At 42.2% G+C, this 23,505-nt stretch overlaps 1 protein-coding gene across 5 annotated transcripts in view; it reads left to right on the top strand.

The window, feature by feature from the left end:
- Positions 1 to 8,053: 8,053 nt before the first annotated feature.
- The window catches only part of ZEB1 (zinc finger E-box binding homeobox 1), a 199,453-nt gene continuing 184,001 nt past the window's right edge, over positions 8,054 to 23,505 (top strand). For 4 of the 5 annotated variants that reach the window (XM_068987006.1, XM_068987007.1, XM_068987005.1 and 1 more), the window contains exon 1: positions 8,060 to 8,117. In XM_068987006.1, coding sequence (XP_068843107.1) covers positions 8,060 to 8,117 — 58 coding nt within the window. Of the gene's footprint in view, positions 8,118 to 23,505 lie in introns of all 5 variants that reach the window. The other variant, XM_068987008.1, reaches the window with a different exon arrangement.

Here is a 23,505-nt window from a genome sequence, read left to right as displayed (position 1 = left end):
TGTATTGCTTTTACTTGCTCAGTTATTCCTTTGTAAATGATTATTCAAGAGGAAAATAAAAACTTTTAAAATTCTCTTGATGTTTGCTGTTCTGCTCACCCCCTCATCCCCCACGCCCAGAACACTAATTAACATCATGTACAACATGGACACTCTTGATTTTAAAAAAAACCTTTCCATGGCTACAACTCATCACTATAAAAGCTTAGCATCTTCATAGGATCTGTTTCCTGCTCACCCACCTCTGCAGCCTCTTCTGGAACATGTGGGTTTTTTATTCGATGCAGTCATTCTATTGGACTTGCCACCTCCCCCGACCCCTGCTCCACAATACACTACTTTCATCTGGAGATTTCTGCCTATGTTGTGACTTTTAACACACTTCTCTCCTCCTCCTGACAAATTCCATCACTTCTTCAAGACTTCCTTGACTCCAGATGACTTTAGGTGTCTCTCGCGGACATTTGTGCAGCAGCCTCTTTGTCAACTTGTTTATTCCACAATCCTCCAAGCTTCTTGAGGCTGGGGACCAATTAGGCATTTATAGCCTCACCCAACACCTGTCACATTAGAAAACGGTCAAGAACATTAGGTGGGGGGAGAAAAGAATATTAGGTGAATAAATGAACCAAAGGATTGTTATTAACACTTCTATGTGGCCCAGTGTTAAATGTTATATAAAAAATTATGACCACTTAGTGAAATGCTTTATAGCTGCTTATCAATTAAGATGAACTGATTAATCAACACAAACATACTTCTCAATCACAAAGCTTAAAGCTTGCATCCTTTGGGAGGCATAGTGCCTCCCAAAGACGTCTATGCCCTAATGCCCTGGGCACAGACTGGATGTATATGTCAGGTCATCAGGCAAAGAGAGAATAAGGGTGCAGATGGGATAAGCCTAATCATAATCAGCTGACCTTAAAATGGAACGATACCTTGAATGAGCCAGGTGGACCTAATCTAATCGCAAAGGCCCTCAGACATGGAAGAGGGAGGCAGGATTAGAGCCAGTGATCCGGCAGCATGACATGCATGGGCTCTGCCCGGTGCTGCTGGCTTTGAAGATGGAAGCTGCCCAGGAGTCGAAGGATGCTGCTGCTGCTAAGTCACTTCAGTCGTGTCCAACTCTGTGCGACCCCATAAACGGCAGCCCACCAGGCTCTGCCGTCCCTGGGATTCTCCAGGCAAGAACATTGGAGTGGGTTGCCATTTCCTTCTCCAATGCATGAAAGTGAAAAGTCAAAGTGAAGTCACTGAGTCATGTCCAACTCTCAGTGACCCCATGGACTGCAGCCTACCAGGCTCCTCCGTCCATGGGATTTTCCAGGCAAGAGTACTGGAGTGGGGTGCCATTGCCTTCTCCAGTCGAAGGATGGGGAGGGACCTAAGAAGCTGGAAAAGGCCAGGAAATGGTTTCTCCATTAGAGCCTTCAGCAGAAACCCAATCATGCCAACACCTTCATTTTGGCCCAGTGAGCCCCATTCTGGCTTCTGATTTCCAGAAACATAGGATAATGTATTTGTGCTAAGCCACCAAGTTTGTGTTTTTTGTTTTTTTTTTAACAGCAGCAACAGGAAACTAATTCACAGCCCTATACCAAACAGGATTAACTTTGGCTGCATGTGACAGAAAACCTGAGACAACAGCAGCTGAAAAAAGATGTCGGTTGACTTGTCTCTGTAACGGAGACCTGGAGGCAGAAGCTACAAGCTTTCCTGTGGCGTCAGGGACTCAGGCTCCTCTATCTTGTTGGTGTGCCTTCCTTAACCTGACGGGACTCTGGCCAGCAGGTCTGATTCCAGCCAGCAGAAAGAGAAGGAATGGCGAACCACTTCTCTTGAGACTTCCATCAACCAGCACATCACTCACAGACCAGGACTGAGCAGCAGCACAGTAGCAATGAGGTAGGTGCAAGGACCATTCCGGGGCCGTGTGATAAGCGTGGATGGTTCCATTATTAAAACAGGAAGAAACTGATGGGAACAATCATTTTCTCCATCTTAATACTGAAGCACTGATTCCCCTGGCCCATTGTTTGAAGTATATGAAAGTAGTTTCTCTTACTTTAGATCAACCAAGGCAGGGGGCTTCCTGACAAAAACAGTAACTGAATAAGTGTATGTCGTAGACTCCAGCACATTCTATGCAGCATCTGCCAGATTTGGCATGTACACTTATTAGGACATGAGTATATGCCTGACAATGATGATATAAGGCATCTACCTCACATTCAAACTTTAATGTTGTAATTCATGGAAACAACTCTTGATTAGAAATAGGATAAAAACACATTTCTAGGTGTGTACAACTCAGGGGCCTGGCAGGCAACAGATGTTACACTCCAAGGGTAAATCGAAGAGAGTCTGATAAAGAGACTCTTAAAGTGACATGGGAAGGCATTAGGGGAACCAGCAAGGGATAAGGACACACAACTATAAGGAGGAAGCCATGGCCATCTCTAGGCCTGAGGGGACAAAGGGAAGGAGCTGTTTCTGGTACTTGCTAAGACCTGTAGCCATGGGACAGGACTGTCTGACCCAAGCCATGGCCTTAGGTAGAGGAATGAAGTTTCTGCCAAAAGCCACAGACAGGCAGGAGGGCGTGTAGGGGAAGGTTAAATTAATATCCTGACCTCTCTCTCCTTCCTTCCTCTGATCATCTGCCAATGCCTCCAAACTGGCTGAAACCGAACAGAAACCAAAGGGCAAAGGGGTTTGGGGGATGTGGTCCACAGAAACCAGTTTTTCATGGCACAGAAATGCAGTGAAGGAATTCTGAGGGTCAGAGGATAACCAGCAGTTTTTCATTCTTCATAAAATTTTTCTGTAAAAGCATTTTACAGGGCGGGGATGATTCAAAAAACCTTGAACAAAAACAGAAAGGGAACTGACCCAAAGAGATCTGGGCTAGACCTGGGATAAACATAAAGAGAATGATTAACACGTGAGACAGTCAAGAGGGGCACAGGTGTGATCTATTTATTTAAGTGAGACAACAAGAGGGAGCAAAGAAATTGAAGTATAAGATGAAAAAATGAGAAGTGCCTGATCAGGAGCCTTAAAGCTGTGGATCTATGTGAACACAGTGTTTCTAACTGCCGACTGTTCCATGTGAGCGTAACACAATGATGGGACATCTAATATCTGTTACTGACTGCAAATATTCTTAATATGTATACTGAAAGGATGGAATAGAGGCAATGATTATAACTGAAGGTCTGTGGAATACAGAAGGCCAGGACTGTAGGTCAAAGAAATAGCAATACTCTGTAGCAGAACCAGTCAGCTGCAAAAAATAAGCCAAGATGCCAGAGAAAAGAAATACATTGAGACAAAAGGGAAAAAACAGCAGTAGAAACCTGATATCAGACCTCTGATACCACAAGATTCTTAAAATTCCATCAAATCCTAAACATGCACGTTGCTTCCCCATCTCTAGTACAAATTACCTACCTATAGTTGTTAAGTATACGAAAAAAAGGCTATTCATGTTCATAAAGGATTTCAATAATAGAAACTATGACCTATCTTCTGTAGAGGCAGCCTTTGAAAGCAATCGTTTTAAGTATTGTGATTTTTATAGAAACTACTTTTTAGATGTTCATTAACTGCCTTAAAACAATTCTGTCTGCATTTATTTATACTTAACATCCATTAGAAATGTTCCTGAAAAACTGTCCTCCAAATAAGAAACCCCAGGGGTTAAGATTTCAGAAATTTACATGAAAAATAGGAGCCTTATTCCCCAGAGAGGGAAAATCTGTTTCATGATGCAATATATAATAAAATCACATGGAGGTTTGAGGACACCTGTCCCTACTACTGCCTCCTGGGAGGCTTCATTAGAAAAGTGTGTGTGGGTCCTTAGGCCAGCCGTTGGTTCTGCATCACATGGTAGCCATGTTTACTTCCAGACGCGGTGATGCAGAGTTGCCCTCTCTGACTCCCCGTGAACCACACATCCAGGGTCACTACTGAGCCACAGACTGAGAGCACCTCTCTGCGGGGCTTCTACAGTCTTTCCTTTGATGGATATAACATGTCTCAAATGGATTCTTTTAAAGACTTTAAGATTTTTTTAAGATTACAAGTTAATGTAGTCAACTTGTTTCATGAAATAGATATATTATCTTTAAATGAAAATAACTGATTTCTTATTTTGACAAAGATTACAGAATATTATCCTGGAGGAGGAAATGGCAACACCACTCCAGTACTCCTGCCTGGGAAATCCCATGGACAGAGGAGCCTGGCGAGCTACAGTCCACGGGGTCGCAGAGAGTCAGACACGACTGAGCGACAGAAGATGCACACCTAGAACATTCTGCTTCTTGAACGTGTTCAGAAAGTGACCTATGCAGAAACCATGTGCTCCAAGCGGACCACCATGAAATATGCACAGCTTAAACTTAACTATGTCAAATTTTATCCTACTGTATACATGAATCTTACATGGAATGCGAATAGCAGGTGCAAAGGATTTATGAAAAATTTATAGAAAAAACTCAATATTGAAAATATTCCACCGATTTACATTTTCCCTGTAAATTTAGAAAAGATTACAGTAATTCATTTTTAGCAGAATACCTCTCCTTCAGCATGTGCAATTCCAGTGCTCTCCAGAAGCAGTGTTAACATTTCAGTGACATTAAAATTAGGAGTACACATTGAATATACATTGTATAATGACACCACAAATACTAAAAACCAACAGTACAGGGCACATGTTAAACTCTAACTAGTATCCCCATTTTGTTTAAGGAAACCTAAATTTTGAAGTATAATTGACTAAACAAACCCAAATCTTAAAACATTTAAAAATTCCTTTTCTAAAGTTCCTCACAAGATTTTTTCCCAATTCTTCAGTTATATTTAAGAGATAAGAAGCAACCATCACATACGCATCAGGTTTAAAGCAGCAATCTACTCTGAGATTTGCCTGCTTTCTTTTCAGCTTAGAGTTCAATAATTTTGGGAACATCATAGTAAATAAAGTGCATTTAAACATATATTATGTTTACAATCTAACTGTTGTTATTGTTCAGTTGCTAAGTCATGTCTGACTCTGTGTGATACCACAGATGGTAGCATGCCAGGATCCTTTGTCCTCCACTAACCCATTACTACAGGATTTTTTTTAAAAATTGAAATTTTGTATTAGAACATTTGGTATATCAGTATTTCCTGCACATATTTAAAAAACAGAAGTGAGCAGGATTAATCATTTGGGGGAAAAATGGCTGTGGAGAATCTAAAATCTAGAGCAATAATTCTCAAAATAAGGCAGGATATAAATGACAGTAAATGGCTTTCACATCCATAATTTCAACAGCCCCTAAGAATTAATGTGATGAAGGCAGATTAACCACCCTTAGTTTATAGCCAAGAACAGATCCATAAAAGGTCAACAGTACTAACTTAAAAAAAAATTACTTATCAAGTATTTGCCATGTGACTAGGTACCCTGCCAGGTACTGAGGGCACAGAAATGAAGCAAGCAAAAGGTGGAAAAAAGGTATCTGTCTGCAAGGAGCTGAATAGTCTGGCCCAAACTAAGTAAACCAGTAACCACCAAAGACGGTTTAACTCCTACTTGGTTTATTCCTTCACTTTGTATCTGATTTCAGAGTGAGGATGAATACAGAAGGGGCTTCCCAGGTAGCTTACTGGTAAACAATCTGCCTGCCAATGCAGGAGACACAGGAGATCCAGGTTCGATCCCTGGGTCAGGAAGATCCCCTGGAAGAGTAAATGGCAATCCACTCCAGGATTCTTGCCAGGATAATCCCATGGAAAGAGGAGCCTGGCAGGCTACAGTCCATGGGGTTGCAGATCAGGACAGGTTACTTCAGAAAAAGGTGTGATACTTCCTAAGGTTAAGACTAAGTGAAATGTGTGCTTGAGTTAGAAAGTACTTTTTTCCACTTTCTGGCTGGGTAGCTGCACAAAGGGTGTAAGGGGGTGTAAGGGTGTGTGTGTGTGTTGAGAGGAGGGGCAGGGATGTGTGTGCGTATGTTGAGAGGAGGGGCAGGGAGATGGTGTGTGTGTTGAGAGGTGGGGGCAGGGATGTGTGATTGTGTGTGTTGAGAGGTGGGGCAGGGATGTGTGTGTGTATGTTGAGAGCCAGGGCAGGGATGTGTGTGTGTGTGTTGAGAGGTGGGGCAAGGATGTCAGCAAAGGATAAAGTCTAAGCTGATTCAGAAGCCTGCAACTGAAGAACACAGCTTTTGGGAGGGTAGGGAAAAATTACCGCTTGAACCAAGCAATGCATGAGCCTCGTTCTGGTTCTCACATGCACAAGTTTGGTAAACATGGGATTGAGGAAATCAGGACTGCCTGTACTTAAGCTGATCTTTCAGAGTGATGATTCTAGCTTTGGTACTGAGGAAGAGACCAGACACACAGACATAATGCACAGCAAAGAACAGTTACAGTCCCCTTTCATGCACCAATAAATAACACATCCACTTATCAAAATGCCAAAGCAAACGTGGGAGAGAAAATTTTCATCTATATTCAGGATTAAACTTTCTAATTTTAAATTACTAGACTTCAGCTGTAAATTTATTTCAGATGAAAGGTTTGGAGAGATTATTAATGAATCTTCCAAAAGCCTGGACGGTGTTCAAAAAATTAACATAATAAAAAAGTCCTGCCGTTGGCATGACAAAAATCATAGGCATAAATTTGTTGAGGACCTACTTTGACAGCACTGTGGTAGGTTAACTGTGACTTCTAATACTTTGTGACGTTTCAGTCTTCTCAACTTCTTTATCTATCATCTCTTACAATGTTCATTTATAACTCTTTATTATTCTAAACACAGCTCAGCTGTATTCCCTCAAGTTGGTCCCAAAGATATTTCCTCGTTTGAAGACAGGGAGGAGGGGAGAGCAAAGTCTCTACTGAATACTGAAGACGTGACCTTCTTGGTATTTGTGCTGGTATCTACGTGGTCTTTCAGAAATCCCTGAACTTGTACGCAGTTCGAGATAAGATCGCCATCCATCAGCTCCCAAGACCACACCTGCCAGCCCTCGTTTCACGCCATAAGTTTCTGCACAGCGACCGCTGCTCTCCCAGATACTAAATTGTGGCCTGTTTACACCTTAACTCTTAAGTCTGGGGGCCTCGGATCTGGCCGATGTACTTGGGGGCGGGGGGCCGCAGGGCGGACGTGGCCGCAGGGAGGAGGGCGCGGCCTGGGGGCGGGGGCGGCCGAGGTGACAGCAGGTGAGCGCCCATCGCGCAGGAGGAAGTGAGACAGGCCGGCGTGGGGATTACTCATTCCGCTTCACCGCCGAGGTGGCTCGCAAGCGGAACTTCTCGCCCCTCTTTCGGTCCAGCTGAACTTCTACCTCGTTGAAGTCACTTCCCACCCCCGGTTTGCTCGGGGGCGGGGGGAGGGAACCATGCGTCCGAGGAGGGGCAGGGAGTCTCGGGGCGCCGCGTGTCCCGAACCAGCCGCCCGCCAGACCCGCCTGCCCGCCCCTCGATTGCGAGGCATCCCCGGGCGGCCGGGGTTGCGTGAACCGCCACCCCCTCCATCCCGCCCCCCGTTAAGGCCGAAGGAAGACAGGTCGATCCCGCCACTCCGGGGGCGGCTCCGAGGGCACGGGATAACGGCGAGAATCAGCTAGACCCGAACGTGCCCCTGGCGGCCGCAGCGGGTGTGGCCAGTTCAGAGCTCCTATTTTACCTTTCTCGGCTCCGACGGCCAGTCGCCCTTCGGACCACGTCCACATGGTTCCCCCGGGCCCCCACCCCGCCACCCCCGCCCGCGACACCTGGAGGAAACTTTTTCCTCGCCCCTCCATGCAAACTCAGCTGCTCCCCCGTCTGCCGCAAACCGTCCTCTCCCTAGCAACAAGGTTCCGGCCGTAGAGCGAGTGGCTCTAGGTGTAAGGAAGGTGATGTCGTAAAGCCGCGAGTGTCGTAAACCAGGTGCGGTGGGGAGGGGGGAGGGGTGGAGGCGGAGGGGCGGGGGGGGGGAAAGGGGGAGGGAGGGAGGGGGAGGAGGTGACTCGAGCATTTAGACACAAGCGAGAGGATCATGGCGGATGGCCCCAGGTGTAAGCGCAGAAAGCAGGCGAACCCGCGGCGCAATAACGGTGAGTGGCGGAGGGGACCGGGGAGCGGCGGAGTCAGGGGGAGCCGGGCGGCCGGTGCGCCCCCGAGGGCGAGGGGGGCGAGCTGGGCTGGGGGCGGCCGGGCAGGGACGGGCCAAGTGGAGTGGGAAAGTAGAAAGTAGTGCTCTCTGCCCCCCTCCGGGCCGCCGCCGCCGGAGCCGCGCCGCGGCCGCCCGCTCTCCCTGAACCGTTATGTCTCTTACCTGGTCTCTCCGCCTAGCGGCTCCCGCCGCCCCTGCCGCCTCGCTGGACCGTTAGCCGCCGCTGCCGCCGCCGCATCCCCGGCGCGGGCGGGCGGGCGGCCGGGACGCGGCGCCCACTTTTCTGGGCTCGGGGGGTAGCGGCTGTTGCTTCTTTCCGCACTTTTTCCCCACTCTTGTGCCCCCTTGGCGCCCCCCTCCCCGCCTCCTCGGCTTCCTCGGCGTTTCGTCCCCGCGGCGCCGAGGCCCCGGAGCCGAGGAACTAACTTGTGCCCGGCGCTTGCCCGTGCAGAGTGGCTTCCGCGCGCCGCGGCCCCGCCGGCGCGGTGGCTCGGGCCCCGCGGCTTGGCCAGGCGGGCGGGCCGGGCTGCGGGCGCGCGGCGGCGGGACGCGGCGGCCGCGGGCTGCGTGTCGTCCGTGCGCGCGTGTGCGCGGAGCGCGCGGCGGGCGGACGAGCCAGGCCGGTGGCGGTAAAGTTGGGAGCGGCCGGCGAGGCGCGCTCGGCGCGGGACGGGGCTTCACGGTCCTCGGGGTGGGGTGCGGGTCCCTTAAGCGCCCCGAGCGCGGTCCGCGTCCTGCGGGGAGCCGGCGGGCGGGGCGGGCGCGGAGCCGCGGCCGTGGGAGCCGTGGGGTGTGTAGGCGGGGGGGGCGGCGGCGGCGGCGGGTTGGCAGAGTTGTTACCTGGTCTCGGGACCGGGAAGAACCGCAGACAGGTCCCCCCGCCCGGGAGGACGCCTCCTCTGCGCGGGGATGGGCTGCCGAGCGTGCGCCTCCCTTGTTCTCTTTCGGTTTGGGGAAGTTGTTACCTGGGCCGGACGCGCGGGGCGTGAAACCGGCGAAGGGAGCTTGGACGGCGCTCGGGGTCTCGGGTGGAAGGAGTGTGGGGGAGGGGGGCGGCCGGCCGGACCGACGGACGCGGGTCGCCGCTGCCAGCCCGGCGGCGGCGGCCGCCGCCGGGTTTACTAATGAGTGCTGATGCTGCGCGGGGAGGGGCGCGCACACACACACACACACCCCCCATCTGCCTGGCGTGAGAGTTTAGAAAAATAACAATAATAACCGGAGAGCGAGCGAGCGAGCCCCGAACATGTGTTGGGTTGCACAGTCGCCCTTTGCGGTGGGGAGAGACGGTGGAAGTTGGTTGCATTTCTGTTTATCTGGGGGGCGATGCTGCGCCCGCCCGCCCGCCCGCTCCGCGGCGACCGTCTGCTGGTGGGTATTGTCTGGACAGTTCCTGCGGCGACAGGGCCGAGGCCGGAGCGCGGCCCCCGCCCGCCCGGTACCTGTTTGGAGAATAATGGGCGGCTACGGCCCTGCCGCTGGCTGCGGCCGAGTCTATATAAGGAATTGCACGGATCTAGCGGACCGAGGGGCTCGTATGGGTTCCTGCGTTATTTTTAAAACGAGTTTCTGAGAGTAGGGAAATAAATGCGCCTGGAACGGGATCTCCGTGTCCTCCAGAAAATGAGGAAATACGGGTTTAAGTCAAAACTCTCCGGCGCTCGCCCCACCCCCAGGCCCGGGCTCCCTTTCTCCCTCCCCTGCGGGATGCGAAACGCGAGGTTTTGTAACCTTTCCTGGCAATTTTAGATTTTGTGTGGGATTTCCTGTCTAGAAGCAGATACGAAGGTTTTTAGGTGGTTTCAAGATGTAAACGTAATTTTAATTTATTCTAGCCGACATTGAAACCGCCGTTTTCGTGAACGGTCTTAGTTATCCAAATACACATTTGCATTTTAAAGACGTCTGTTAAGTGATGATCGATAACTAATATTTGGCGTCCTCGTTGTGGAGAGATGACTTGTTACGGCCAGGAGCGGAGCACAGGCTATTGCAATTTTAATTTCCTGTTTTAGCGTCAAACAGTGTGTGTGCTATATTGAGCTGTTGCTGCTGTTGCTGATGTGGCTTTATGAAAGGTAAGTTGGTCTGGAAAGGGCTGTTCGCGTTTTACCTTATTTAAAATGTTCATCGCCAGAGAAAGGGGCTTTTCTTGTTGCTGACGACATGTGTGTGACATGTGAGTCTGAACCACCCAGCGTCTGTGCAGCTGCTGTAAACATGTTTACCTGAGCAGGAAAGGATGGATTTTTCTTCTAAAGATCCTGGGATGTGACTATTACACCTATCAGGCATATCAACAGATGACTTAAGGGGAAAAAGCGATCCTGAAAGGTACTTGAAATCAACAGGAAAGAGAGCTGTTGGATCGCTGCAGCAAATGGCAACTTGTGCAGGTAGAAAAAAGATGGGGTTTAGTTTTCCTCCTGCATGTATGTCAGCCCGCTCCTGTCTGCTGCTTTCATTCTCAAGGGAGGGATTTATTTACCGCGCTTGCTGTCAGTGTTTTTCCTTTGTGTTTAATATTAGAAAAACAGATTTGGGGATGTTTAGCACAAAACGTCTTGTCTGCAGTGAGGATTACTCTCAGAAAACAAAAGGTGTTTCAGATAGCAGTGTGCTACTACAGGTATCTTCCATTTTCATCACTTTTGGCTCCGTGCTTGTATTTCTTTTTGTTCTCGGATGCATTTCATCCATTGCTGATTATTACAGCCACGCTATTTGATTAAGCCTCCTGATTTGCAAATTAAAAATGAAGTTACACGCCATTGTGTTGTGAAACCTCAGGATAGGTGCTGGTTAGGATTTCTTAGCAACGCAATCATATGTAAGTTGCAGTTGTTACTGGAGAGAATCGCTTGGAAATAATGTTAACTCTTAAATCTTTTTAATGAAGGAATAAATGATGTGATGTATACAGTGGAAGATAGTCATGGTGGTACTTTATGCTGTAATTTATATGTTAATAATTTTTTGTTCATTTTGAAATAAGGCATGCAGATTTTCTGCTCAGCCTCCAGTAAAATATTTTAATTTCTTCTCTGGAGTGTATCTGCAGAGTAGGATACTAATGGGAGCATCAAGTAATGTGACTTGACAGGGGTAAACCAGTTGAGCAAGGTTTGAGAAAGCATCAACCTTATGTAGTAACTTTATGGTAATGATGTTAGTCGTCTCTAAAGGAGTGGCATTAGAATGGCTTAAATTGTTTTTTTACCATTTATAATGTAATGCTTTGTTTGCTGTATTTTCAAAATCTGTCTTCTCATTTTCCACTTCTCCTCTTTGTGGTTACTTATTTTTTTTTCTTGAGAACCTACTCTAGTCACTAATGACTAAACACTGATTAATTCACCCTGGATGGACTAGCAGGTACATATCTTCTGTCATTTGCATTTCTGCTTGCTGTCTTTGGAAACCACCAGTAGAGGATGCTAACAAAAATGATTATTGCTTTAGTATTACCATAAACCTGTCTTATCTCCTGTTGATTTGGGACCTCTGCTTTGATAGGGACCTTCAATGTAATTCTGGGTCTTAACTGTTATTTAAAACTAGCCCTAGGTAAATTAGGCATAGCATTTTTCTAGGCTGCCAGGACTGGAAAGAAGTAGGATTGTTTTAGCTTGGATAGTTTTATAAATTTGATCTTTTTGAATCTTGAAATTGAGGTTGCTATCAATTTAGTCTTGCTTTAGACCAGTTGTATTACTGCTTCTTTAAAGAAAGTTTTATGTTGGTAGGTATGGAGAAGAATATGTAATGATTTGTCCATATTTATTTTACATAATTACTGTATTTTTTAACTCCCTTTTTCATTCATAGTAAGATCTCTGGGAATATATACTTTTAGACGTTAACATGTAAATGGTTGGATATAGTAAGAAAATTTGAAATTGGTGATACTGTGTAATTATTTTTTCATAATTTATGTAGACTTAAACTATGCATGGGTTGGCAGACAACTTCTGAAGAAGGTATTAAACAGCGGTTACTCAGATGTTAGTGATTTTTAGATTTTGTCTTTCCTGCCCCTTCTAGTTAAGATTCAGAATCAGGTAGTATATAAATTTTAAATTGATCAGCTGAAAATTAAGGAGTGTACATTTGTTTTGAAGTTTTAAATTCATTTAAAAATCTCTGCAGCTTATTAATTAGTATGCTTGTATTCAAAGAATTCTTTTCAATAAATGTAAATTGATTTAACTTCTATTGCACAAGATTCAGTGTATTTATATCTTTTTGGCCTGTGTCTGTATAATTATGTTAATGTAACTGTAAACTTTTGGAATTCCTACTTAGGTCAAATGTCATGAATATTTATTTCCTTAATTATTTTTAACGGTTTCTCTATTAATGCACCAACACCACTACCATAATGCAATTGTAATACTCTTTATCTTGAATTGTAGGAATTCAGGTAGGAATTACCTGAATTATCAGGAAAACTTGTGTGAATTTCTCATTTTAGGGTGTCATAGTTCTTCAAGAGTGTGTGTTTGTGTGTATAGTTTCACATTTCCTGATATAGTTCTTAAGATTGGTGTTCTACCAATTCCTAGAGCTCAATAGTGAATAGTGTTGGTTTTTTTTTTTTTTTATGAACTAAGGAATTTCACCACGAAGCCATGACATGTAGAGTTATAGCGTGGAATAAAACTTAAAATATCTTATAAATTGGAAGCATCAAGCACTTGTTAAGATGACTCTGATATAAAAACATATGGAATATTTGGTTAGTACTTTTCTTTCTTATAGACAGTATTTTTTAAAATGCCATACCCTGTGTTTGCAATTTTGATAGCTTTGAAGCATATGGTAAGAAAGTTCTATCAAATTGGAAATGATACATTTAAAATAACAGCATAATTATTTCTCCTGGTTGTGTTATTTTTTTCTTTTTTTGCTTTCCCTTGTATAAATCACTTCTAAGCCTGTGATTAGAGCCAGATGTAAACACAGATGCAGTATCATGTGGAATTATATTACTAGCTACACTTGACTACTTGTCGTGAATTGCAGAAGAGGTAGAGAAAAATAACACAGATTTTGGAAGAAGATATGCGTTAATGTGCAAAAGTGCAGTGAGAGGTTAGAGGACTTGATGAAATGATAGTAGTATTCAGGTGGGAAAAAGGGGAAGGAAATAGCAACTCACTCCAGTGTTCCTACCTTGGAAATTCCATGGATAGGGGAGCCTGGTGGGCGGTGGTCCATGGGGCCGCAAGAGTGGGACCTGACTTAGTGACTAAACCATCACTACCACCACAATCCTTGCAGTATGATCGCTAATTTATGGGGAGAAATGTCTCTTCATTTCCAACAGACCTATAAGCTAAATAAAATTAAAGTTCATTACTGACATAAAATGTAAATTTTTAAAATTAAAGTGCCTTAATTAAGAAATAAAATGCAGTATATTAAAAATGAATAGATAAAATGAAAATACTTTTTGAAAGACTATGTTGTGCATATAGCTAGCTAAATAATAGCTAAAATAGGTGTATTAAAAGTGGAAAATAAATGGATATACCCAGAGTAGGAAAAGTTTTGCAGCAACCTTGGTTAAAATGAAATGTGACCTACTGTACAAGCTTTGCTATAGGAAATCATCTTTCCTTTGGATGAGACAGTGGCTTTTTTCTTATTTTTTCCAGTTTTACTGAGATGTAATAGACGCATAACACTGTGCAGGTTTAAGGTGTACAATGTGATAATTTGATACACATATGTATTGCAGCGTGTTTACCACAGTAAGGTTAGTTAACACACATCCTTCACCTCACATAATTACCAGTTTGTTGTTGTCATGATGAGAACATTCAACCTCTACTCTCAAAGCAACTTTCAAGTACAGTGTACAGTACTGTTAACCAGCCATCAGTTCCCCGAATTTCTTCGTGTTATAATTGGAAGTTTGTCCCTTTGACAAACATCCCTGTGGAACAGTGCTTGAAGAATGATAGCTGTAAAGGAAGCATTCTTAGGGCATTGGTTTTACCAAATAAAGTTTTTAAGTCTGTTGTGTGCATGATGGGGGTGGTTTATGCTGCTGGTTAATCTGAAACTGGGTGTCTTGAAAGTATGGCAGTATACTTAAATAGCAGGAGGCCCTCTAGTAGATTGTGTTCAGAGAAAAAAATTAATGTTTACAACCCACTGCATTGATTTTGTTAAAACATACTTTGGAGAATATCATTGGGGTGTAGATAAATTGAAAGGTTCCAAAAGTATCAGCTAAAAAAAGTATTCAAGTCCATGCTTGTGTTAATAGCTATGAAACGTTATTAGATTCTTTATTCTTTCTCTAAGAAGTTATTTTCCTCTCGTTTATTTCTTCAAACATTTTCTTGGTATTTACTAGAGGTCCTCTGTAGACACAGAGAATGCAGTTAATTGTCCACATACATGTTTGTCCTATAGTCAACTCTGTGGATATCTGAGACTTGATGTGCAGGCTTTGGAGTCTACACTTGAGCTGTTGGTGGAAGACCTCGTAGCGTGGCGGCCTGGGGGACCTGCAGGAACAACTGTATCTGTGCTGGAATTATTAGGAACAGATGTTTCGTGACCTCTTAATTCCCACTCCCCTTCCCCCGCCCCTTCCCCATCCATATTTAAACTTCAGTGTGGATGAAGATAAATATGGGAGTGATGTCAATTTCTCATATTTATTCTAAAAATATTGCAAGACATCCCTTTTCTCTTTTAATATGTTCCAGTTTCAGAATTTTAGGTATATTCTAATTTCAGCTTTTACAATATTTAAAATACTGATTTTAATTTTCTTTTTGTAAAATGTGACATCACTATTCTTCAGATACCTCAGTTACTATTTGTGGTTACCAAGCTACAGTATAGTCTAATTTCTCTTATTTTTAAGGCCTTATATCCATTCAATCCACAGATCTAATTGAACGCTTGTTTTTTGTTGTTGTTGTTAAGTGCTCAGAATGTGACCAGTTTGTTGATTTTAAAAATTCATCATTCTTTTGGAATCTTAACATGTTTAATATGGAACGGACCTTTAGGGAATCGTCATTTTTTATCTGAAAACTGATACAGTAAAGCTGAAATTTAGAACCTTCAAGTAGAAACTCCATAAGAGACTTTAACATATGTTTTAAGAAGGGGCAGTGGTAATGGGTGGAATACCTAAAATCCTTCATGAAATAGAATGTCTGAGCCTGGGTTCCAGTTAACCTTACTCTATCTACCTTAGATATGGGAAAAGGCTCTTTGAACATCACTGTATCTCTAATGTTTTCTAGTTTCTACCCTAAAAAACTAAGTTGCTGTTCACTTCTATTGCTACATCCTTTTCTAAATCTCTCTTGATACTCTTTTTTTTTTAATTGGGGGAGGGAATAGTTGGAGCAGAGAGAAAATAATTTAATGTGAACAGATAGTAATTAAATGAAATCTTGGAGCTGGAGGGATTTGGGAGAATTATCCAAATCTATTTTTTTCAGAAAAGTAAACAGATTCAAAGAGGAAAAAGAACTTTGCAAAATTCTGTTACTAGTTTGCTTGGACTTGGTTCCAGTTTCTCAGGCGAGTAGCTTGATATGCCTTAATCGGACCATTTCACCTATGAAGATAACAAGGAAGAAGTAGAAGTCTTGAATTCTCTGATTTATCATAGGAAGAACCAAAGGTATCTTGTGGAATACTCAGTTGTCTCATAAAAATGGATTTCTAATCTCTTCCCATAAATCCATCAAATTTGACAGTTGATGTGCTGACTTCATCTAAAACATTGCAGGTGCAGAGTTGGTATCGTGTTGCTTAGAGGCATATTCCTATTGCTTGGATTGTCATTGTCCCTCTTCATTCCCTGCCTCAGCTTCCATTCACTCTCTCCTTCCCAATTCTCGCTTGTACTCAATCTAATGTGTTTTATGTATGTTCTTGGCTGTTTCCTTGTAAAATTATCTAGTTCTTTGTTTTGTATCCGTATAACTGATATTTTGCTGTATGTTTCCTTCACTTAGTGTTGTTTGAGATCTGTTCATGTTATTGTAAGTACATGTCTTTCATTGCTTGTAGCTGTGTGGTATTTCATGGTTTGCTTCAGCACTTAATGATTACTTAATCAGTTCCCCTAATAGTGGTGACCCATATTGACTCCAACTCTTGGGTACAAATAATTCTGTAAAAAGCATCTTTCTACCTGTTGCTAATGGCTGTGAAAGAGTTTCTCTGGGAACATATATCCAGGCATCATATTGCTGAGTTATAAGTTAGTCACGTATTAAATATCACTAAGTTCTGCCAGATTATTTCTGAAATGGCTACACCAGTTTTTTCCCTTCACCAGTGTTAGATAATTCCCATTTTCTCGCATTTTTGTCAGCTTTTGGTATTGTACAGCATCTACATTTGGTTAATTTAACAGTTGTTAAGTAGATTATTGTAATTGCTTTGTATAAAGTATAAAACACATTTCTCTGTTTCGTAGGCAGGTTGATTGTTTCTTCGCGTCCGTGGTGGCCATCTAAGTTTCCCTTTCCAGGTCTGACTTATTCATGCTCTTTGCCTTCTTTTTGGTTGAGTTTCCACTTGTTGATTTCCTGGAATTCCTTGTGCGTTTGAGATAGTAATCCCAGTCATCTGTTGATGTTGACTATGGTATGGGGATCCCAAATTGTAATATACTTAAATCCATCACGTTTTTTACTTTGTGGGTCATAAGATGTCCTTTCTAATCCATAAGTTACAAAGATATTTTCTTAGATTTTCTTCTAATAGTTTTGTAGTTTTACCTTTTATATTTAGGTCTTTGGTAAGACTGTAGTTCACTTTTTGAATATGGTGTTTCTTTCTGAAGGGGAGCAAACAGTAGTTAAGGATTTGGGTTGATCCTATAATATATTACGTGAGTTGCCTTGACTAAGAAAATTAAGTTCCTTAGTCTCCATGTGCTTTTAAATTCCCCCATATGTAAAATGGGGATGGTAACCTTAGAGTTTACCTTAGGTTGAATAAGATGTATGAAGCCCTGAGCTTAATACATGTTTTAAGCATTCAATAAATTTTGTTTAAATTTTTATTTATATTATTAAGATTATTTGCTTTAAATGCATCTTGACTCAACTGACAATTTCTTATTCTCTTGTCCATAATTAACTTTAACTAATACAGTAATAAGTGCCATCTAAAAGGATATTGTTTTATTATTTATATTTATTTTTATTTATTTATAAAATTTGTTTTTTGTTTCTATAGCTTTAACCTTAAGCATTGCTTAATTGTTTTGGTCTTAACAACATGGCTGACTGTTAAATCAGTAGAACAGTAACATAACCTGAAGCTTCATCTTACAGGTATCTGGGTATGTCATTTAGCTTTAGAAAGGCTGCCTTGGACTCTTTTTAAAGGACATTTTATTGCAAGAGACCTCACCATATTACCTCATATATAGTATTGACCTGAACTTGTTATTCTGCTGCCTAAAACAGCCTAATCCCAAGGAAGCTAAGCTTCATATGCCATAATTGAATAGCATAAGGAATGTGGCATCCACAACTTTTCATGGTTTCATTCATTTAGTTTGAAAATAATACGGAAGAAGACAGTTGTATGTCTTCCTAAAACATAGTGTGTCCTTGTGGTTATAGATCAAGGCAATCCTAAGATAAAAGTTAAAATGTGACTCTGATTTTTGTGCATGTTATGAAGTTTTATTGAGGTTTAACTTATGTACAGTAGTATGCATGTACATTCTGATGAGTTTCAACATACCTGTGGTTACCTGTGTAACCAACAACAGAATCAAGATACGGAATGTTTCCTGCATCTCCAAAAGTTCCCTTGTACCTCGTCTCTGTCAGTCATCACTGCCTCTGGCCCAAGCCACTGGCAATCCGGTTTTGATCATTAGAGATGAGATTGACCGTCTTAGAGTTTTATATGAGCAGAATCATACAGTGTGTGCTGTCTGCCTTCTTTCGCTCAGCACAGCTTTTCATTGTGTTATAGCATGTATCAGTAGTCCATCCCTTTTGTCTTGCTGAGCAGTCTTCCCTTGTGTGGTAGAATTGATTTTCTGTTCATTTGCAATGGGCTTACCACAGGCAGACCTTGAAGATACTGCAGGTTTTGTTCCAGATCACCACAATAAAATGAGTATCGCCTTAAAGTGTCACATGCAGGTTTCACTGTCCTGTACTCTTAAGTGTTCAGTAAGTAGCATTATGTGTTAAAAAACTACACATACCTAAATTAAAATAACTGCTGAAACATGCTAGCCATCATTTGATAACACACGGTTGCCTCAAACCTTCAGTTTTTTTGTTTTTTTTTTTAATGCAGTGACTTTGAAGTACTGTAAAGTCAAACAGTAGAACGAGTTATGCCTGCATTTGGGTTGTTTTCTGGTTCTTTGCTGTAGAACAAAGCAGCTATGAGCATTCACATCCAGTTTTTATGTTATATGCTTACATTTCTTTAGGGTAGAATTGCTGGCTCATGTAGTAAGTGCATGTTTAACTTGGCAAGAAACTGCCAAACTAGTTTCTCGTGTGCTTGTACCATTTCATCTTTTGCAAAGAATGATAGTTCTAGTTGTTCCAATCCTTGCAGACGTTTGTCCATGTTTTAGATTAGGCTATTCCAGTAGGTATGTAGAGGTGTACTTTGGTTTTAATTTGGATTTAACTGAAAACTAATGACGTTTGAGTATCTTCTGATGTACTTATTGGCCATTTTGATATTTTGTTTTCTGAAATATGTCTTCTAACCATTTATCTACTTTTAATTGGGTTGCTTGCCTTTTTATTATTGAGTTATAAGAGTTCCCTGTATATTCTGGATCCAAGAGCTTTGTTGGATTTAGATATGTGAAATATTTTCTCCCTTTCTGTGGCTTATCCCACATTTGATGAAGTACAGTTTATAATTTTATTCTTTCAGGCTTTGTGCTTTTTGTATTCTAGGAAATCTTTGCCCAGTTGAGGAAATTTTTCTCCTTATTTTTTAAATTTATAGCTTTAGCATTTGTGTCTATGGTCCATTTTGGGTTAACTTTTGTCTGACTCTTGTTTTGATTTTTATCTGCAAATGTAGATAGCCTTGAGTAGTTTGCAGGAGACAAAAACTAGATCTTACTCATCAAAATTTCAGCATAAGAATTTCTACTTGAGATTTTTAAGAATGTTTTTCAGAACCTAACTAAAGAACTGAAGCTCTTTCTTGATTGTAGAGAAACACAAATCCTGCTTTCCTGGTTTTATACATTTTTTTTTTTTAAACAGAGAGCCATTTCATTGTGTCCAGTCAGTTTTCAATTTTTTTCTGTCCTTGACACATTTTCATTTCACAGAGATACTCAAGGCTAACGTTTTCTAGAAAGATCCTGAAAGAGGGTAACCAGACTTGAGCTGCCTGTGAGTGTTCTCTTTGCACTCTTGCATTCCTGCGTGGTGGTGGTGAGTTTAGCACTTCCAGTCTTAAACTAGCTGGTTGTTCCTCCTTCCTCTGGTCTGCCACGCAGGTTGCTGCCGAAACTATCTGTGAGAAGAGAAGTCTCATTCAATCATTACCCTAGTTAAACCCCTTCCTGGGATCTTTACTAACTTACTGGACAAAACCAAGGTCCTTCCAGAGGCATCCCAGGCCCTGGTTTATGGTCCTGCCTGCTATTTCTCCCTCTTTCTGGCGGCCCCTCCCGCCTCCAGACTCCTGGCTTTTGCTCCGAGCCTTCCCAGGTCCTTTTGTTCCCTCTACCTGGTATACACTTTTTTCCCCATGATCCCCTGGGTTTTGTTACATTGTGAAATGACAGGAATACATCTCAGATGTTTCTCCCACTAAAATGCTTTCACTGGTCCCCTTCCTGTTTGTCAGAGGAAGGTGGCTGTCTTCTCTTCGGTTGCAGTTGTGGGCCAGGTTTATACGTGTATTATTTTGCCTGTTCTGCTGTGTCACGGAGTTTCTGTGTCATCCTCCCTACCTGACCCTGGTTTCCTTGATCTTTCTTCATTTTATTTTTAATTGGAGGAAAATTGCTGTACATTGTTGTGCTGGTTTCCTTTTCTTCCCTGCTCTGGTATGCCAGGGGTGGTCTCAAGGTGGTGGTGACTGGCCAGGTTCAGCACCTGTGGTGTTTACACTATTCTCCGCAGGGCAGGTGCTATTCTGAGGGTTTCACATTTACTATTAAGAGCTCATCTGATTCTCACAGTGATCCTGTTAAGGTCAGACCCTTTTTGTAGGGCTAATAAACAGTAGAACTGGGGTTTGACTCCAGTTAGATTCCGTCCTCCTGGACCCTGCCCTTTTGTGCCTCTCAGTGAACCTGCCTATGGTAGGCAATCAGTGCTTGTGGAGTCAAGGCTAACCCTGGGACAAGAAGTCTTGCCCTGCTCCCCTCTGACTATTTTCAAATTTTCTGTGTTTTGTAATATTTAAATATTTTAAAGCATATAGATCTGAGTTGGTTAATATTATGTTTACTTCTCAGTGTGAGCTTTTTTAAGATCATTTCTCTTGAGACTGGTGGTTTTTTATTTAAGTTAAAATCTTGCTTCCTATAACGTTTTTCCCATAAAAGATAACATATACCAAATAAAGCTGCTTTCCACTTAACATAAATGATCATTATACCCTTTGTTGTTGTTGTTTGTTCCCCAAATTGTGTCCAGCTCTTTGCAGCCTTATGCACTGAAGCCCACCAGGCTCCTCTGTCCTTGGGATTCTCCAGGTAAGAATACTGGAGTGGGTTGTCCTTTCCTCCTCCAGGGGATCTTCCTGACCCAGAGATTATACTTTTGTCTCCTGCATTGCAGGTGGCTTCTTTACCACTGAGCCACCTGAGAAGCCCCATTATACCCATTACTTTGGCAAAGATGCTTGAACTTGTTTTTTTTTTTTTTGCTACATACTTTATCCCTCACTGAAGTTGATTAAGGTAATGTTTGTTTAATATTTATCTTTTTCATGTCCTAAAAAGCCTATATGTCACTGGATTAACTCCTATGTGATTCTTATTTTTAAGATAGTATTTTTCTAACTAATTTTTCTATTTTTATCACCTGTCCCTATTTCTTGAAAATCCATTGTAACTAACTTTTATCTTATTTTTTGTTTGTAAAGCTCTCACTTTTTTATAGTCTACTTAGCTTTGTATCTGGCTTGAACTTCATAGATACTAATGCATAATTCCTTCTGTTCTGGTATCCTTAGGTGCATGTATAGAAAGAGCTTTGAACTGGAAGATAGAAGTCTTAGATGCTAATATTAAATCTACTGCTACTCAGCCTGTGAAATTGGGAAAATAATTTATTTGGGTCAAGTTTGTTCATCTGTAGAATGAGCATGATGGATCTCTGTGTGAAAGGCAGTGAAACCCTGAGGATGAAGGATACAGTATGTAGCCCTGAAGAGCTTACAGTGTACTATGGAAGAAATATAGGAAAACCAGCCTTTAGAATATAGTTTGATAACTCATGTGATACTCTGACCCACATGCACAGAGGGGATGGCTATGTCTTACAGGATGTGTCTGGGTTATCTTAGTAAAGATGTAGAGAGCAATATTCCAAACAGGGAATTGTATGCAAGTACATCACACACACACATACCCAGCACTCATTGTGGGGCTTACAAGTCACGTTTGGTTGAACTCTGTAGGGCAAGTGGAGGAATGGCTAAAGATGAGGCTGGAGAATTAGATTGGAAGCAAATGAAAAAAATAAAGCTGTGTTTTACTGTGATTGGATTTTATCTTGGATGCAATGATGATGAGGAATTGCCAAAGGTCCTGAGGAAGAGGGTGAGGTGATTATGTAATCTATCATCCAATTTCCTTTATGTATTAGATGTTAAATGATTAAACACTGAAGAACATATATGCTGCTTTATTAAAAGTGGGAAAAGCTATACAAGTGAAAGCATATTTTTCCTGTTTTCCCGAGTTTCTGCTTGGGCACTGCATTGCTAATAGAGTCACACAGTAACTGCTCTGATTGTGTGGCTGTCGTCGTGACGGTCACCACTGCCACTTCCTCATCTCTGAATAAAAGACTTACTTCACTGGAAGCAGAAGTGGCCTTGGTTGGAGTAGATTGCTCAAATCTGTAAGAAGTTGGTTGTTTCTGAGCTCTGCACTATTGTGAGGAATATTTTATATATATATATATATTTTTTTTTTTCCTTTTTCAAATCAGTAAATCACAACCCATGCAAATGTGTTGTGGACTTACAGTCTTAATGAATAAGATGGTTTTACTGCTGTTAATTATGATTCTCTGAAGATGTAAAATCCTCTGCATTTATTATTACTGGGCAGTTTTCTAGATTATTTCTGGCACTTATTAATGGTTCTGTGTAGAACTCCATCTTGTGAATCTGTTATATGTACTTTGTGATCAGTTCTCTACTGTAGATAATTAATAAAATAAGGTAATGGTGCTTGCCATTCTTTGGGCTGGCAGGATCCACTACCTGCTTGTTAATATTAAACAAGGCTGATAAATGAGCTGACTCTTTTACTGTCTACATTAAAATAACTAGGCATGTATGAAACTTACAGATTCCAAATAAAATAAAAGTTTGTTTAAGGGAATGTTTCTGGTTCAGAACAGCTGTAGGATTGGTGTGTGTTTCTCTTAATAAACAAACAGAAAAAAAATTCAAGCTTTTTTGGGAAATCACACTGCATGTTAAAGGATAGATTAGTGCTTGTATTTAGACCAGGTGCTGAGAAAGCACACTTCATTGTGTTTCAATCAGTAATTCTTATGTAAAAAATATCATCTTATCTGTATGGTGGTGGTGGTTTAATTGCTAAGTCATGTCTGACTCTTGCAACCCCATGGACTGTAGCCTGCCAGGCTCCTCTGTCCATGGGATTCTCCAGGCAAGAGTGCTGGAGTGGGTAGCCATTCCCTTCTCCTCTTATCTGTATATGTTTTCTAAATATATCACATTGGACCTAATTTTGTGTTAAGGGGCTTTTGTGCTCCATATGCTATAAACTGTTTTTGTAGTAGAAACTTTTAAAGCTTAACTAAGTTCATCTTCATGATACTCATTTGTACCTTTTGTATATGTTTACCTTACTGCGTGTGACAGTAGTAAACTTAACTGTTGTAAAATGCTCTGTAATCGTGGCTTTACCATGTCAAGTTGCTTTTCTGGACAAGGCTCATCCTCCTCTTTTTTCCACAGTAGATGAGTATGGAGTTTTACTGTGCTACAAAAACAGTTCAAGGCAGGAAGGCGGACTTGGACAGTCTGTTCTTGGACAGTGACGCATCGGGGGAAGGAAGCAAGGTACTAGCTGTTGGCAGATTTCGTGACCACACTCACCCCACTTGTTCTTG

This window comes from Capricornis sumatraensis, chromosome 15 (assembly GCF_032405125.1).
Source record: "Capricornis sumatraensis isolate serow.1 chromosome 15, serow.2, whole genome shotgun sequence".
Lineage (NCBI taxonomy): Eukaryota > Metazoa > Chordata > Mammalia > Artiodactyla > Bovidae > Capricornis > Capricornis sumatraensis.
The sequence above is the reverse complement of the archived record's forward strand: the minus strand, read 5'-3'. Positions and strand labels throughout refer to the sequence as shown.